The sequence below is a fragment of the Brachycentrus maculatus genome, unplaced genomic scaffold (genome assembly GCF_059751285.1).
Source record: "Brachycentrus maculatus isolate JH-2025_06_01 unplaced genomic scaffold, ASM5975128v1 h1tg000328l, whole genome shotgun sequence".
In the NCBI taxonomy this organism is placed as follows: Eukaryota; Metazoa; Arthropoda; class Insecta; order Trichoptera; family Brachycentridae; genus Brachycentrus; species Brachycentrus maculatus.
The window spans coordinates 171,270-188,256 of NW_028281077.1; the positions used below are offsets into that span (position 1 = coordinate 171,270).

General features: G+C 30.9%; 1 protein-coding gene across 1 annotated transcript in view; it reads left to right on the forward strand.

Moving 5' to 3' along the window:
- Positions 1 to 16,987, forward strand: part of side-IV (sidestep IV transmembrane protein) — a 249,963-nt gene that overhangs the window by 38,634 nt on the left and 194,342 nt on the right. The window contains exon 2 of the mRNA XM_088268766.1: positions 3,914 to 4,046. Within this exon, the coding sequence (XP_088124892.1) occupies positions 3,914 to 4,046 (133 nt within the window). The remainder of the gene's footprint in view (positions 1 to 3,913; positions 4,047 to 16,987) is intronic.

Genomic DNA, 16,987 nt, shown 5'->3' on the forward strand with positions numbered 1-16,987 from the left:
TATAAAAATAAACGTATTTTGAAATCGTTAATTAAGCTCTACTATTTCGTATGAATCATTTATTCCTTTAAAAATATTATTTACATTTTACGCGGAATATTTACTACATAATGTTTACCCTCAAAAATATTTCAAAACCAATTTCGCAGAGTATTTTTATTTCAATTTAGAGTTCGTACATCAAACAGCTAAAATACTGTGCTAGGTGTCAGCTTTATGTAAGCCGCATGAAAATTATGCGGGGAACGTTTTTTCCTGAAATATTCCAATAAGCCAAGGGGAAGCAGGCGTTCCGTTCTAAGCTGGATGTGTGAAGTGTTATTTTTTTCAATTACTTCGCGAGAAAGACAATATCCCTCTAGAGACATGCATAAGTTTCCCTTCCTATCAAAAATGAAAATAACCATTTCAAACCATCATTCAATTCGGCGCTATACAAGTTTCTATGAAGCTTTTTCACAAAAAAATGTTAGTCATAAATATAATATGATACATTTGCAATAATTTCAAAAAAATCAGAAGTATGTTGTCAATCATGTGTAGAATGGTGAATGTTGCACTTGTTTAAAGTGATCACGTAGCCAACCTATGCCATGTAGTATGCCCTTTATATACCCAAACAGAAATTTTTATTCATCTATGTTGAGATGTCAAAATATAAAAATTACTCCTTAGTGTAGAAGCTCAGATTCGTGAACAAGGATTTGGATATACCAATAATGTTGTGAATAAAATAACTGATAAAATTATAAGCTGCATGAAATAAAAATAATATTTTCAGGAGTCTCTTAATATGTAAAGTAATCCGGTTAGGATCTTGCATAAATCTAAAATAAAAGGGTCTTTCACAGTCGAAAGTCTCCCAACTACGCCACGGCACCTACCATGGTTGTTTGTATGGCTATTTTTTCTTCACACATGTAACGATTATTTTAATATTTAGTTATTTTACTGTTATTAGCTACAATTAAGACCTTCCTTCTACTCACAAGCAATGCTGCGTTGAACTGACCTGTTTTCACAGTTGTCATTAATTCAACCCCTTTTCCGTACCCCAGTGGTGCATAGGGCACTGCATCATACAAACGCAGTGTTATCTTGATCGTTAACACATTAAGGAAAGGTGATCAGCTCTCTGGTCCAGGGTAATATGGAATAAATAAAAGTGTGAAAAAATCACTTATATTTATTTGCCTCCCCCCCCTGGAAATGAACCCGGGACCTCCAGAACGGTAGCCGAGCGGGCTGACCATTACGCTATGGAGGCTTTTACAGTTAGGGCTTGTAAAATCTGAAATAATCATGCGCCCACGTTGTATCATATCTTGGAAACAGGGTAGCAAATTACGCCCCAAACGACCGAGCGCTTTAGGCTTTGTAATACGGCGCCGCAGGTGTGCGGTGGCAGTCGAAAGTTGAGCATGATTTATAATAATATGACACGAGGCGTCAACGAAACGCCACTTTGTATTTCGACTCAAGTCACATTTGGATATGGCTGCCTCGAACAGTGGCGAGAGTTGTCTCAAACTCTTTGTTGTTCAGTAGCGCGCAGAATGTCTTATTTGCCAATCTCTGTGACAAAGACAATGTATTCTAGGGCTGTCTTACTTTAGAGAGCTTTATTTATATGACGTATCGAATTTGTATGATACATCATATGTCGTATGGTATAACAAATTAAGTAACTAATAACTTATATAATTAAAATGTAACTTTGTTTATTGTGATTTTAAAACAAAGTAATGTTTTAATTTTTAAAATGGAATATCACAAAGTTAGTGCTTCAAATATAAATTTTAACTAATAACTATTGAAAATTTAATATATTTTTTCGGCATTCATTTTGTAAGACGTGATTTAATTGTAAACGAAAACAATTGTTTTTTTACAACTTGGTGTCATATTTATTTTTATCGACTAGTTTCTTTATTGAGATTGGTATATTGAGATAATTTTGATTGGTGAAGTATTTGATCACACTCAAAATGTTGTAAATAAATTAACTGGCTGAATTATAATTTAAAAATAAAATTGGAAGGGATATTTTCTAGCGGTTTTTGAGTATGTGAATAAAAATCAGGATTCGGACCTCACACATAAATGAATGAGTTTGTGCTAAATGAAATTAAGCTTCTATAATCTCATCAAATATATCTCTAGTGAAATTCTAGTTGATTCAAAGAGTTGGTTTCGAAATTGATCAATAGAATTAGAAGTTCCAAGAATTTGAGTAGTGTCGTTGTCAATCATGGGTAGAATTGGAACACGTGTGTAAAGTGATCACTTAAACCAGCCTATGATAATCGTAAGCCCCATAAATGCCCAGACTTCCATATTCTTCTTCATCTTTGTTGAGATGTCAAAAAATAATATGACAACAATTAATTTCACAACATTTTGAGTGTGTCCAAATACTTGCTCACAAACCTGGGTTTCTCCACTTGGGAGTTATTTACATTTTGACATGTCATAAATGAAGAAAAATATAGAAGCTTGAGTTTTTACAAGGCTTATGACCTGTCATAGGCTGGTTACCTTACATTGACATTTTTACTCATTTAGATTTATAAAAATGTCACATTGTCACATCACATAGTGTATTTCATCAATCAAATACAATAAATCATTATATTTATATTTGTAAAGAATTCACATGATTTTACAGCATTTAAATAATATTAAACGCATTTTTTTATATTCTTACTGCGTTCTATGTAAATGAAGGAAGCGCTTCTTCATTCTCAAACTTCCCCCACTTCTTTCTTCCTTTTTTTCATCCCTTAAGTCTGGGATGATTTCCCACAGGTGCGAGGGGGAGAGAAAGGTTATACGGGATTACAAATTGACGCCACAAACTTCCACGCATTCAGGATACTTGAAAAATTAAAATGTTTTCTTTAATCAACGCAAAAATATTCCACTCATATCCTCGTGAAATATGATGAAGCTCCATCTTGGTGTTTAAGTATGCCACTTTTTACTTTAAATGTAGTTTGTCCTTCACAAAGCTTTTAAATATAATTATTTGCATAATATGTAAACCCAACTTTACATTGACGGTATATGTGCGTTTATAAAAGTTGTAACGAGCCATTAAAATATTAAAACTTTAAAGTTTTTTTTTGTTTCACTTAAATATTTTAAATATTTCTTAAAAATTTAATAGAAATACTTAACTTTTTACATCCTTGAAGATAATCCAGATTGTGAACAAGTACTTAGACACACTTAAAATGCTTACTCATTAAAAATTTACTCATTGTCTAACTTTTTAATTCATGTTATGTATAAAACTTGTCTTAACAGGAATAATGCTTAGTGAAAAATAAATGCTTCATCTCTGTTCATGCACTTATTTACTAACGAAGCATGACGCCGCTTCTTGGTAGGGGTAGGCATCGATAATAGAACGCCACACCACTCTGTGTTTACAAACACTCTTCGCCTCTTCTGCATTGATGAATCTCATAGTATATGAATACCCACAGATTATTTTGACTCCTAACCAGACCACATTAAAATCTTTGCCATTCTTGATCGTGACAAGTTTTCCTCGGTCTATCTCTGTTCCTTGTTCCAACTGCATTCGCCACTTAAGGGGTAGGCAGAAAGAATAGAACACCACACCAATCTGTGTTTGCAAACATTATTCTCCTCTGCCACTTTTATGCGTCTCGTCATACACATCCGACCAGCATTATTCCAGCTCCTGATCTGAACACTTTTTATTATTTTAAATACTTGATCATGCCATGCTAACCTCAGAATTTCTCTGCTTCTTGTTTCAACCACATTTGCCTTGTGAATTTGTGTGTTTTTTTTTAATATCTTAATCTTGAGTTAGCGGATAAAAATTTGGACACACTCAAAATATCAGATCTTTAATTGAATGTTTTTTTTTTCTTTGCAGTACCCATATCGGACGTCCAGGGTGTGCTGAATAAGAAGGCTGCTCTTCCATGTGATATAGAGCCTTTAGACAGAGATGATGCAGTTTCCATGGTTTTATGGTTCAAGGAATCAGATGGTGAACCGCTATACAGGTAAAACTTTGTTTTATAAAAAAATAATGATTTAAATCGCCTTCAACGTTCTTCGTTATTTTTTAAGAACTTCAAAAATACTATTTTTCTCGGTCTAAAAATATGAAGTAAAACGTCTAAAATTTACGACTTCTGTGTTATATACAGAACAAGGCAAGGGTTGTTTTTCAACCAAAGGTAATTGTAATATATATTTTTTAAATTAACGTACAAAAATCCATTTCTAAAATAAAATATTATATATTTATACTTAAACCATTCATTATATATGTATATGTAATTATTATTTTAATGCAAAACTTAAATTTAGTTTGTCAAATTTATGTTGAGTTATAATTTGCAATCCCTCATTTTATTTTTATAAATTAATTTTAACAATTTCCATACGGGCTGTGACCAGAAAGGATTCTTTTTAGTCAAAATAGTAAAAAAAAGTATTTGAAAAACATATTTATTAATACATGGATAAATTATGAGATTTATATAAAAATTTCATTTATTTCATTTCTATACTCGGTCCGCCTACGTGGTGTAATGGTCAGCGTGTTTAGCTACCGTGCTGGAGGTCCCGGGTTCGATTCCCAGGGGGGGTGAAAATAAATATTACTGATTTTACAATGTAATATTTATTTAATATTACCCTGGACTGGTTCCTGAAGCGCAAGAGTGGTCACCTTGCCTTCATGTAAGTAATGATCAAGATAAAACTGCGTCAATTCGATGCAGTGCCCTATGCACCATTGCAACGCAAAAACTAACGCAAAAACTTACAATGGAACAATTTAACTCGTAATATTGTAAATGAACAGAAAATTTGCCATTTTTGACGTTAAACATTAATGCGTTTGTTAATTTCAAAATTTGATTCGCTAAAAGCTACAATTAGAAAACTTTCAATTATTTAAAAAAAAGTTTTCAAACTAGAAGAGACAACTTTGAGAATCCTCTCGTGCTTCACTTCACTCAAAATTAACATGATGCGTGATCCAAGCTTCATATGGCTGACCCATTAGTCTGGCGTCGTCGTAATCAGAACAAAAAGTTTCCAACTTGATCTAGTACAAAAAAAGCTCATGGGGTTTTAAGTTGAGCAGCGGTTGTAAAGGTCACAGGGGCCTTTAAATTACCTTTGTCAAATCCGGCCGACCTTGATGGCTCTGCAAAGGTCAAATAAAAAATTGGTGTTTCGTATCTATGTGGGTTTTACAAAACAATATTGATTCGTCGTTGTTAAAATAATAAAAGTAGTTTAACCATTCTGTCTAAAAATGAAAAGTTGCTCTTAAGTTATAAAAAACTATGCTACTTATTGCCCATGGCGGATAGTGTGCTTTTTGACAGCTAAAATATTGTATATCCAGAAAATCGGGAAATGAAACACATTAAACGTGTGTGCTTATTTTTACTTTTCATTCCTTTCCATTAAGCCAGACCTAGCTACAGCAACGAATTGATAGTATAGCTTATAAGAAACATATTAAAAATGTTTTATACTAATACTGCTACTTCCATCACGCAGATTCTCTACAGGGGTGGGTAGAGACGATGGAACGCCACACTTTCCAGTCCTGACATCCTAGCTACCTTCACGTCTATATATCTAGTCATACATGCCCTCCGATCGTGGTTACTTTTGATATCACCAGATCTTGATTCTGCTCGTGCCAAGTCTTTTTAGGCCGTCGTCGTTCTGTTTTTCCGTTCACATTTGCCGAATATATTTTCTTAGATATTCTCTCGTTATTCATTCGCTTAACATGTCCATACCACCTTAAAGGACTTTTCAATCATCCCTCTAGCTCAGCCTTACATTCCTTTCATTTTTAATTCTGTTATATAACGATTTCCCATATATATTTGTTTGAGGGAACCATTTCAACAGCATTCACTGTGGTTTCATCCTTACTTTGCCAATTCTATGTTTTGCTTCTATACATCAGTGTCGGTACCAGTATTAGATAATTGATTTGTCAAAAAGTATACTCTTAAAAGATATATTTTTGTTAAATTTTCAGTGGTAATCCACCTAAAAATTAAATTCAATATAAAAGTGGAAAAGCATATTTTAAGTTCGTCATATTCTGTGGTATTTCGCAATAAACCCTCTTCGCTAAAGCGGTTATATGTAATGTTCATTTGAAATGTTTAATATGTATATGTGCTCATACGTTATTACATTTGTATGAATTAGTGCACAGTATACATATTCCGCGGTTCACATTTCTCATAAATATAAAATGAAAATATTCCTTACAAAATTTCCTCAAGAATTTACGAATAAATATTACCCTGTTTATATATCTCTCCCCCCATAAAACACACATTGATTCGGGCCTTTAAATAAATCAACATTTTATACCCATTAAGCCTTGTTCCTAAGGCTGTAATATTTGGTAGGGGTAGTAGGCCTGGAGAATATTTAAGTAAATTCTTTAAGGGTGTATGGTAATATTTCATATTTGGTGGCAAGGAAAGATAAATCGAGGGATGTAATTGCCCTAAAATCTTTTCGGACTAGATTTTCAACTAGGAGAACTATTAATATTATCCACGGGAAGGGGGGGATATTAAATGAATTATTATCAAATGAGACAGTTTTTCCTTTATTCTATCTACTGAAATACTGACTGATATTCTTCGGCGAAATGTTATATTATATTTTATGTAATATTGATATTCAAAAACATTGGTGGCAGACAAGAAAAAAACTAGGTTCAGAATAGTCCCATATATTATATGTAAATTACCAATAATAAAACCCTTATTCGCACCGCAATGGTGCATAGGGCACTGTGTCTTATAAACGCAGTGTTATCATGATCGTTTTACACATGGAGGAAAGGTGATCAGCCCTCCGCTTCAGGTACTAGTCCATGGTAATATTGAATAAATATTACAGTGAAAAAATCACTTATATTTATTTTTACCCCCCTTGGGAATTGAACCCGGTACTTTCAGAACGGTAGCCGAGCGTGCTGACCATTACACTACGGAGGCGGACGAAAATATAACCACAATCATAAATATTATTTTCACATCGACATTATTCGTATAAAAGTTATCATTTTTCCTCACAGATTAAAAAAAGTCAAATCAAGTAGAAAACATTCATATTATAATAAATTAAAAGTTATTTTTAGAATACTTTCATTTAAATATTTTTCTTGTTTTATACGTACATATCATTCAAACTTTCAGAATAAATTATAAAACTAAATACGAATTTCATCATTGAAAAAATGTAAAGAAGAAAGAAACCTCAATAAAATAGTTTTTTGACTAAGAACGATGATTAATTTTCTTGTTTTTTTACATATATGTATTTGTTTTTTCGATTATATTGTATTATTTCAAGCACATTTTAAAAATATAATCGTTTTTAAAACTCATATTTGCTAGGCATTTTTAATAAATTTCCCGAGCCGGAGTAACCTTTATAATATAAATCAGGAATTTTATGGCATATTAGGGCATCGAAAAGGAGGGGTCGTTTTTAGAAGCCTCTAAAAAGGGTAAAAAAGCTTTGACATATCTCAATTGATTACTACTAAATTGATTTAGTTGTTTGACATATTAAAAGTGTATTTTTATTAAAGTAAAAAAAGTTTTTAAAAATAGTATTATCAAACAAATTTGTAACAAAAAAATCATAATATCACTTGATTTTTAAATTAAAATATTTGACTAAACAGAGACTGATATTGTCTCCATATGTGGTTAATAAAATGACGAAACGGATTCATAAAGAGGTTTAAAAAAAATGGTTTGTGAGTTTGGTAATTTTTCGGCGCTGCCACTTTAGTAAGAAAAAATGTTTAAAAAACCTATTTTTACCTATCACTGGTAAAAACACCAGTTACAGGTCATAAATACACGCGATTATTCTATTGTAACGATGTGTCAAAACGTCAAATCAATCAGTAAATAACTTAAGAAGATTTAAAATATTGAACAAACGAACATTAAAAAAAAAAAAAAATTACAGTAGCGGTACCAAGCCATGGTTCTCTGTGACTCAGTCTCGTAAAATGGAAAAGGAAATGAAAAACGTATCCGAATACATGTCACAATAAAAAATCCCTGGGTGAAGAGAATTAGTATTTTGCACAAACGAACAGTTATATTTTTAGCATCTTAACATAGATGAACCTAACATAGGCTGCTTCAGGTAATTACTTTACACGCTTGCAAAATTCACCATTCTACCCATGATTGACAACCACACTACTAAAAGTTTTGGAACTTCTACATACATCATTAATGTTATAACCCTGTACATGTGAGTTCGCTGTAGTTCACTTGATACATCAGATTTGTAAATAAATATTGGACACTCAAAATATTGTGAACAAATAATTATTTTTACAAAAAAAAACGTATCGATTTTTATGATATAATCGATATTTTCATGAAAATTCCTGCTTTCACACAACATCATGGTTAGATTGACTACAGAACACCATTTTCTAAGCTTTACTCGAAATGTTTAGAACAATGTAAATATATACATATATATAATGTAAATTACTTGTAAAAATATTTTGTATTAAATATTATAGAAGCTAACTAAAGAAATAAAATGAAAAGTCAAGGGAGAGGAGTTTGAAAATAAAGGAAAATTGGAAAAAAAGAGTCCCCCTCCCCCTAACGTACCTTTCTCTTTATTTATAAAACATTTAATTATTCATTTTGCTTTAGTTTCCATTTTAACCTGAAGATGTAAGTTTTACTTCCGAAACTAGTCATAAAATAAATAATAAACTCAAGAGAAAAAAAACAAAAGTTTTTTTTTAATAAATTCATCATGTCCTACCACAAAGTAAAAGTCGAAACGATTAATATTTTTTTATGTAGAAGATAGGGTTTTCATTACATATAATATAAGTACATTCATAATTATTACATTATTTTTGTTTACTGTAAAATACGTTGTTTAGCTGAATTCAAACTCATAAGTAATACAATGATTACACCCTTACACAAAAGCATTTTCAATTTTTTACGTGACTTGAGTTAAACCTTGCGCCCTTTTTATGGAATGTATAACAATTTTCTCGAATATAAAACCAAAGATCCTTTCTGAAAACAATGCCCGTTCCGTGCCAGGATTGTAAAGCCTGAAACTGAAAGCTAAAGACGTTTTAATAATATGATCTTCATCAGTATTGATGACTTCCTTTAAGGTCCTTACATTAACTAAAGAGCCTGTTTAATGTCTTTATTTTTAGTTTCTCGTTAGCCCTGAAAATTCCAAAATTCATTCCGATTTGAGTTCAAGCGATTGAAAACGAAATCAATTTAATTTTATTAGCATAATGAAAAAGTCCATTTGAATTTCACTTACAAGAAGAAATCACTGAAAAGAATGATACAAAATTGTTGACTCACTCCCATCAGTTGTGTAACATTGACTTCAATTCTAAAACATTTTGAGTGTGTCCAAATTGAAAGAGTTCCTGCCTAATAAAAGGCTTCTTTCATCTCACAATAGATGTATCTAGTGAAATTCTAGTGATTCAAACATAATATTTTAAAATTTGATCATAAATACATTTAAGGTTGTCAAACATGGTGAGAATTGGTGAATGTTAAACGTGTGTAAACTGATAACTTAAACCAGTCTATGACGGTTTTAAGCCACGTAAATGCCCAAACTTTTTCTTCATCTATGTTGAGATGTTAGAGTTGAGTTTTATTTTAAATATTTTATTGTAATAGTATACATACATATATGTTGAATGAACTCCCTGCATTCACAAATCTGGGTTTTTCCACGTAGCTGTATAAAAATTGAAAATCATGTATTCTGGCATCTTCCAGTATGTAAAATTATCCAATTAGGGTCTTGCATACATCTAAGTAAAAGGGTCTCTGCTTAATAAAAGCTTTCCTAAACCAAGCAAAGATGGCACTCGTGAACGTAAAACGTAAATCGTAATGCGATTAATGATATAAGTGTGTATACGTTCCAATAATTAAAGTAATGAAGAATGGGGAATGTTACATGTGAGTAAAGTGATCACATATCCAGCCAATGACAAGCCATAAGCCCTATAAATACTCAAATATTTATATTTTTTTCATGTAAATTGAGATGTCAAAAATGTTTATGTTCGTTTCGTAACAATATTAATTCACCCAGATCTTTTAAATTGTGACATGTTGCATTTGAATTTGTGAATGTTTTCATTTCTTTCTCTTTTATTTGACTAGACTGAGCCACGGAAAACTGTGGCTGAGTACAGATACCATATAAATAAAAATGTTTTTGTAAGCTTATTCAAAATCTTAAATCTCCTATTTTATGAAAAAAAAATTGCATAAACGTTAATAATAAACAAATAATTTAATGTAAAAATGGCTTTTGAATGTTGCGAATATATTTTTTTCTACTATTTACGACTTAAAAAGTTTGATTACATCTGAACAGAGTTAAAGTGACGTTAAAAATCGTACTTTTAAATAATTATCCTCTAAGATAACTCTTCATTTCTCCGGTGTCCCATACGCCATCGGATACAGATGAATGAAATGCGTGAAGAGGATAAAAAAGTTTTTTTTATTTATTTTTCAAAACATATTACATAAGTCATATATTTTATATTCCGATGAGTTATTCCTAATTCTCATTTTGGGACATGGAACACAAATAATAAAGTTACAAAAAATATTTTTTTAAATAACCAAAACTAATACGTGGCAAAATATAAAAACAATAAACAGGTATATAAACAATAAATAGGCATAAGAAGCATATTTAAAAGAAATTAATGAGAAAAACGTAAGGTTAAAATCATATTTAAAATAATCAAATGAGAAAGTATAAAAAATGAGAAAATATAACAAATTAAAGATCCTTAGAATATTTTCAGGGCCGATTTTCATAGATTCATACATTATAAGAAGAACCCCTTTATATGCATCAGGATATTTGTTCAGGATAACAGAATCCTCGCCGTGTCTACAAGGATTCCCAATTTACGATCATTTTATCCAGAAATTGAAATTCGGTCGGCGTTCCTTGGGGCAAGTATTGGAAACATTTCGCACATATATTATTCGACCCTTAGTGATAAGTTATGCTACATTTATAATACGGCTCGCTCTTTACAATTTACCAAAAGTTATTTTTGTTATTCGAGTGGATAAAATGTCACAACGATAACTGTTGTATATAACCAGTTTATATTACGACGCATCCCTAACATTTATGTGGAAATAATGATTTTATATCACCTCCTTAATAAGTTCACAATATTTTAAGTGTGTCCAAATACCTGTTCACAGAATGGGGTTTCTAGGCTTAGTTTGAGTTTTTTTTAACATTTTGACATCTCAACGTAGATAAAGAAGAATTTGGAAGTCTGGGTATTTATAGGGCTAACGACCTACCATAGGCTTGTCCACTTGATTTCTTTATACACGCGTGACATTTTACCTATGATTGTCAACCACACTTCTCAAACAGAAAATTCAGATTTTTCAATAAAATTTTGACACACTATTTGTTAATACTTTTAATTTAGGGGTTTTTGTTTTTACATGTGGTTTTATTTAAATATTAGTTTTGAATGTGGCACTATTTGCCACATTCAAATATAATATTCACATAAAAAATAATTTAAAAAAATGTTTTATTTTTATTTTTCAGGATATATTTTTTAGGACATATATGTCATTTAAAATATTTCGAGTGTATCCGAATCCTTTATAAAAAGCTTCCCTCATCCCACCATAGACGTCCCTTGTGAAGTTCTAGTGAAGTCAAGCACTGTTTTCCGCGTTCGATCAATATATCTAGTAGTTTCAAGAATTTGGAAAATGTAGTGGTCAATCATGGGTAGAATTGGTGATGTTACACGTGTGTAAAGTAATCACTTTAACCAGCTTATGACGGTCTTAAGCCCTGTAAATGCCCAGACTTCATTTTCTTCATCTACGTTGATATCTTAAAAAATAATTCGATTTAAATGTTAACCTTTATTGTATATTAAAGATGGCTTTGTGTGAGATAATATTTTACCGTTTTACATACAATTGAATTTTAAATTTTCGTTTAAAGTTTTGTGTGGTTGTTTTCAACGATATCAACCACTTAAATAAAAGCAATATCAGCTTCTTCAAGAGCACATTATGGAGTTATCGCAATCGAAAAGTGGTTATCTGACAATAAAACTACACCCCCTAACAAATCCAACAATGGCCAAGTTGGCGTCAGTTCTTAACTTAAAAGGAGAACTTCTTCTTATACTGCAGACTGCACTTTGCTTCAAAAGAGCAACAACCAAGAAAATTGTGGCCTTTTATTCCACTTCTTAGTTCTCTGAAATGATTTGAAGAGGGAAATATTTTTATCAATTTATTTAGTATTTTATATTTGAAACACTAACTTTGTGATATTCCATTTTATAATTAAAATGTCACTTTGTTTAAAAATCACTATAAATATTTTAAGCTTTAAGTATTAATCTAATATTTAGTTAGCTCCGTTTTAGTTCGCCTCCGTAGTGTAATGGTCAGCACGCTCGGCTACCGTTCTGGAGGTCCCGGGTTCGATTCCCAAGGGGGGTAAAATAAATATAAGTGATTTTTTCACTGTAATATTTATTCAAAATTACCATGGACTGGTACCTGAAGCGGAGGGCTGATCACCTTCCCTTCATGTATAAACGATCAAGATAACACTGCGTTCATATGACACAGTGCCCTATGCACCACTTGGGTGCGGATAAGGGTTTTATATATATATATATATATATATATATATATATATATATATATATATATATATATATATGTATATATATATATATATATATATATATATATATATATATATATATATATATATATATATATATATATATATATATATATATATATATATTTATATATATATATATATTAATCAGTCTTGATAAAGAAGCGGTTAGCTTCGAAACCGGTAGACATTATAATTTAGTTATAATAGTTTAAATATTTATAGTGATTTTAAAACAAAGTAACATTTAAATTACATTTAGTATTTTTTTCAATATTTTTTCCCGGCATAGAGTTGCCAAAAGAAGGATAAAAGCAGTGAGACGAAAACAGAGTGAGACAAATGAGTGAGGAAAGAACGGCAAAACAAATTTATGAGGCGAATGTTGGAAAATAAATGAATTGGAAAAAGGAACAGAAGAAGAGAAAAACTTGGCACGATCAAGTATGCCAAATACTTGAAAGTGGTCAGGTTAGGAGTCGAAGCAATCGGCGGGTATGTATGAGGAGATGCGTGAACGTGGAAGAGGCGAAGAATGTTTGCAAAGACAGAGTGGTGTGGCGTTCGGATCTCTTTGCCTACCCCTGCGGGGAAGCGGCGTGATGGTTAGTTAGTTAGTTAGTTAGCCTTACTAATAATTTTTAAGCTGTCCCATCGCATTATTAGAACTGATACAGAAGCATCTAGGCTTCCTGATCTTACCTAATCTTGCAAAGCCTTTTTTACATACCCGACGATCATTACGACTCCTGCTCCGGCCGCTTTCAAGTATTTCACATACCTGATTGTAAGGCTGTATTAAAAATAACTATTTTATAATATAATATAAGTATTTCAAAAATCATCACTGTTATAACCCCAACATAGATTTAACTTTATTTCAACATATTTTGATGTGTACATCATATATATATATATATATATATATATATATATATATATATATATATATATATATATATATATATATATATATATATATATATATATATATATATATATATATATATATATATATATATATATATATATATATATATATATATATATATATACATGTATATATATATATATATATATATATATATATATATATATATATATATATATATATATATATATATATATATATATATATTTGTATATATATTTATAAATATATATATATATATATATATATATATATATATATATATATATATATATATATATATATATATATATTTAACGACGAAAAACTATACTTTTTAACTTTATCTCAATTGACATGGTAGTTTTATAAAGTCAAATATTAACATAAGTTTTGTATGGCCACATAAAACGCGAGAAAGTAATTTCAGCCCTCTACGTAGCCTGGATGTATCATAACTTTATATCCTTTAAGAGCGCAATTCCCTAAAAATTCAACAGAGCCTTCCCATATTTAAAGATTACCTTAATTTTACAACTTTTGTGGAAACTCTGAAATAACTTTTTTTATCGCGATCAGTAGGGCAACATTTTTTTCTTACGTAATATCATGCTTAAAGTCATGTAAAGGTACTGAGAAAAATCTTTTTGTCGTACGACTTACATGATATATCCTTTTTTTATAACCTATAACATTTAAGAACACAACTAACCTAGATTTAAATCATATTTTTTTAATGTAAGTGTACCAAAAACATAAATTTAAATCAAATAATCATGATATATTTTTCTTATTCTCTTATTATGCTTGGTGTGGGCCTTGTGGCCACCGAAGAGATGCATCAACAGCTGTTGATGCATCTCTTCGGTGGTCTGCCCGGGCATCGTCTACCTTGGAGTTGACTGTACAGTGCAATGTGTTGGAGTCTAGATGGTTCTATTCTCTTCACATGCGTATACCATCGTCTTACCTTACTTTTTTGCTCCACATGTACAAACTATCTCGACATACTTTTCAATTTTATTTAAAAATAATTATTTTATTCAATTTAAAATATATATGCGAAAGAAGATGAAAGTCTGAACATTTTAGGGCTTACGGCCTAGCAATTGACTGACATAAGTAATCACTTCGTAAATTTCTGGAATGTCAACCATTCTGCCTATTATTGAACATGTATGTTTATCACATTAATTTCAAAAATTGTATTAATTTTACTTTAGTATTGTAGGATTCTTTTTTGATGTTCGTTGAAATTTCGAAAGATGAGGGAATTATTTCAGATCGTGCTTTGTAAATTGTGTTTATCTTACACTTGTTATTTCTTTCACTTAAGTATATAATATATGAATCGGAAAATTATCCACGTGGAAAAAATCTGACAAGGTTGCTATCACACAAAGTTCGTGTATTCTTTTCAGTCGGAAAATTTACTTTTGAAGGGAAACTTTTTCTAATTTCCCGTTCTTTAGATGTCATACTGTAGAATGATAAGATCGACCAGAATTGCAAAGGCAGTGATTTCGAATACCGCTACTTGTTTACTGAAAATAATACTTAAGACTTCCATTATTTGAAGCCAAATAAAAATCTTGTTTTTTTTATTCGACTTCTAATATTTGAAAACGTTGTGAGTGGTTGTCAATTTCTACATTTTTTGACACCCTTGTCAAGTGGTTAGCACATTTCCTACTACAGAATCCAAGTTTCATTTCCATAATATCAAAATAATCCAAAAAATATAAGCAGCAAATTTTATATCAAATAACTATAAGCAATTTATCCCTTTGAAATTAATATTACCTGGATTGGTACTTGAATTGAACAATTACATCTCTACACCAATAAATACTACAATAATAAAAATGGTAAAAAATATGACCTTTAACCAAAATATGTATCTATTTTAATGCTGTTTTTGTAATTTATTTTATCCTTGAAAGATATTTTGACTTAAACTTTTTTAGTTTTAGTAGAATGATTAACTTAGTCAGTGGTTACCAACATATTATCCGCATGATGAATCCTTACAAAAAAATCCCTTCATTTCTGAGTATTAATAGTATAATAATTGGAAGGCCTATATTATAACTCTATATTTTCTCTTAAAATATGAAAATTTTAATGAAATATTCCTATTTTTTTTTAAAACTATAAAAAAAGCTTACACAACTTTTTGCTGCGATTAAATTTCAGTAAGAATTTTAATTTTTTATTCCCATCTAGCCTACAAGTTAAGAAAAAAACACTCGTACCTTGTTTCAAAAATAGTTACCACTCTATTAAGTAAAAAAATATTTATTTACATATAGTCTACTGTTAAAAATATAAACATATATATAGACGATTTTTTCGAATTCTAAATATTTGTGATGATGTAATGAAAATAATAACATATTGTCTCCTTTATAGAGCACCATTTTAATGAAAAATCACCTCAAGGGTGCTTTACAATTAAGGTATGTTACGTTTTTGCATGTTTCCATTCTTACAATTTGATATTCACATATCTTTACATATGGGTCGTTGAATGGCACCCCTACCATTCACGGTAATATTTGCAATACAGGTACGGTAATAATGCAACCCAACACAGATCGTGTATTGTTGCAAGTGTATTGAAACAGACACAACAAACTGTAGTCGCATCACGTGAGACGACGTCTGACGCCACAAAGGCAGTCGTGCAAGGGAAAATGGAACAAAAGTACGACAAAAGTGCAACAAAAGTGCCTCATTATTCTATATGAAAAGATATAGTAGGGAACATACCGGCGGGCGCTTTATACTGCTGAAAAAACAGGATTGCCGCAAACTGATGTATTATAAAATAAAAATAATTTAATAAAATTAAATGCCTCAGTAAAACCTTCCCATACTCGATCAAATATGGTTTCCAAACACTATTATGATCGTGATTTCTAATATACGTCCGAACATACTACTACTACTACTACTACTACTACCATCACGCCGTTTCCCCGTAGGGGTAGGCAGAAAGGATGGAATGCCACACTCTTCTGTCCTGACATATACTTCTCGCTTCCTTCACATCTGTACATCTTGTCATACATGCCCTCCGATTACGCAGACTTTTGACATCACCAGATTTTAGGTTCTCATTAATCTGATCGTGCCAAGTCTTTTTCGGTCATCCTCGTTCTGTTTTCCCGTTCGCCACATATATTTTCTTAGTCATTCTCTCGTCATCCATTCGCTCCACATGTCCATACCACTGTAAAAAAAAAACTCGTCGGAATAGAGATTGTC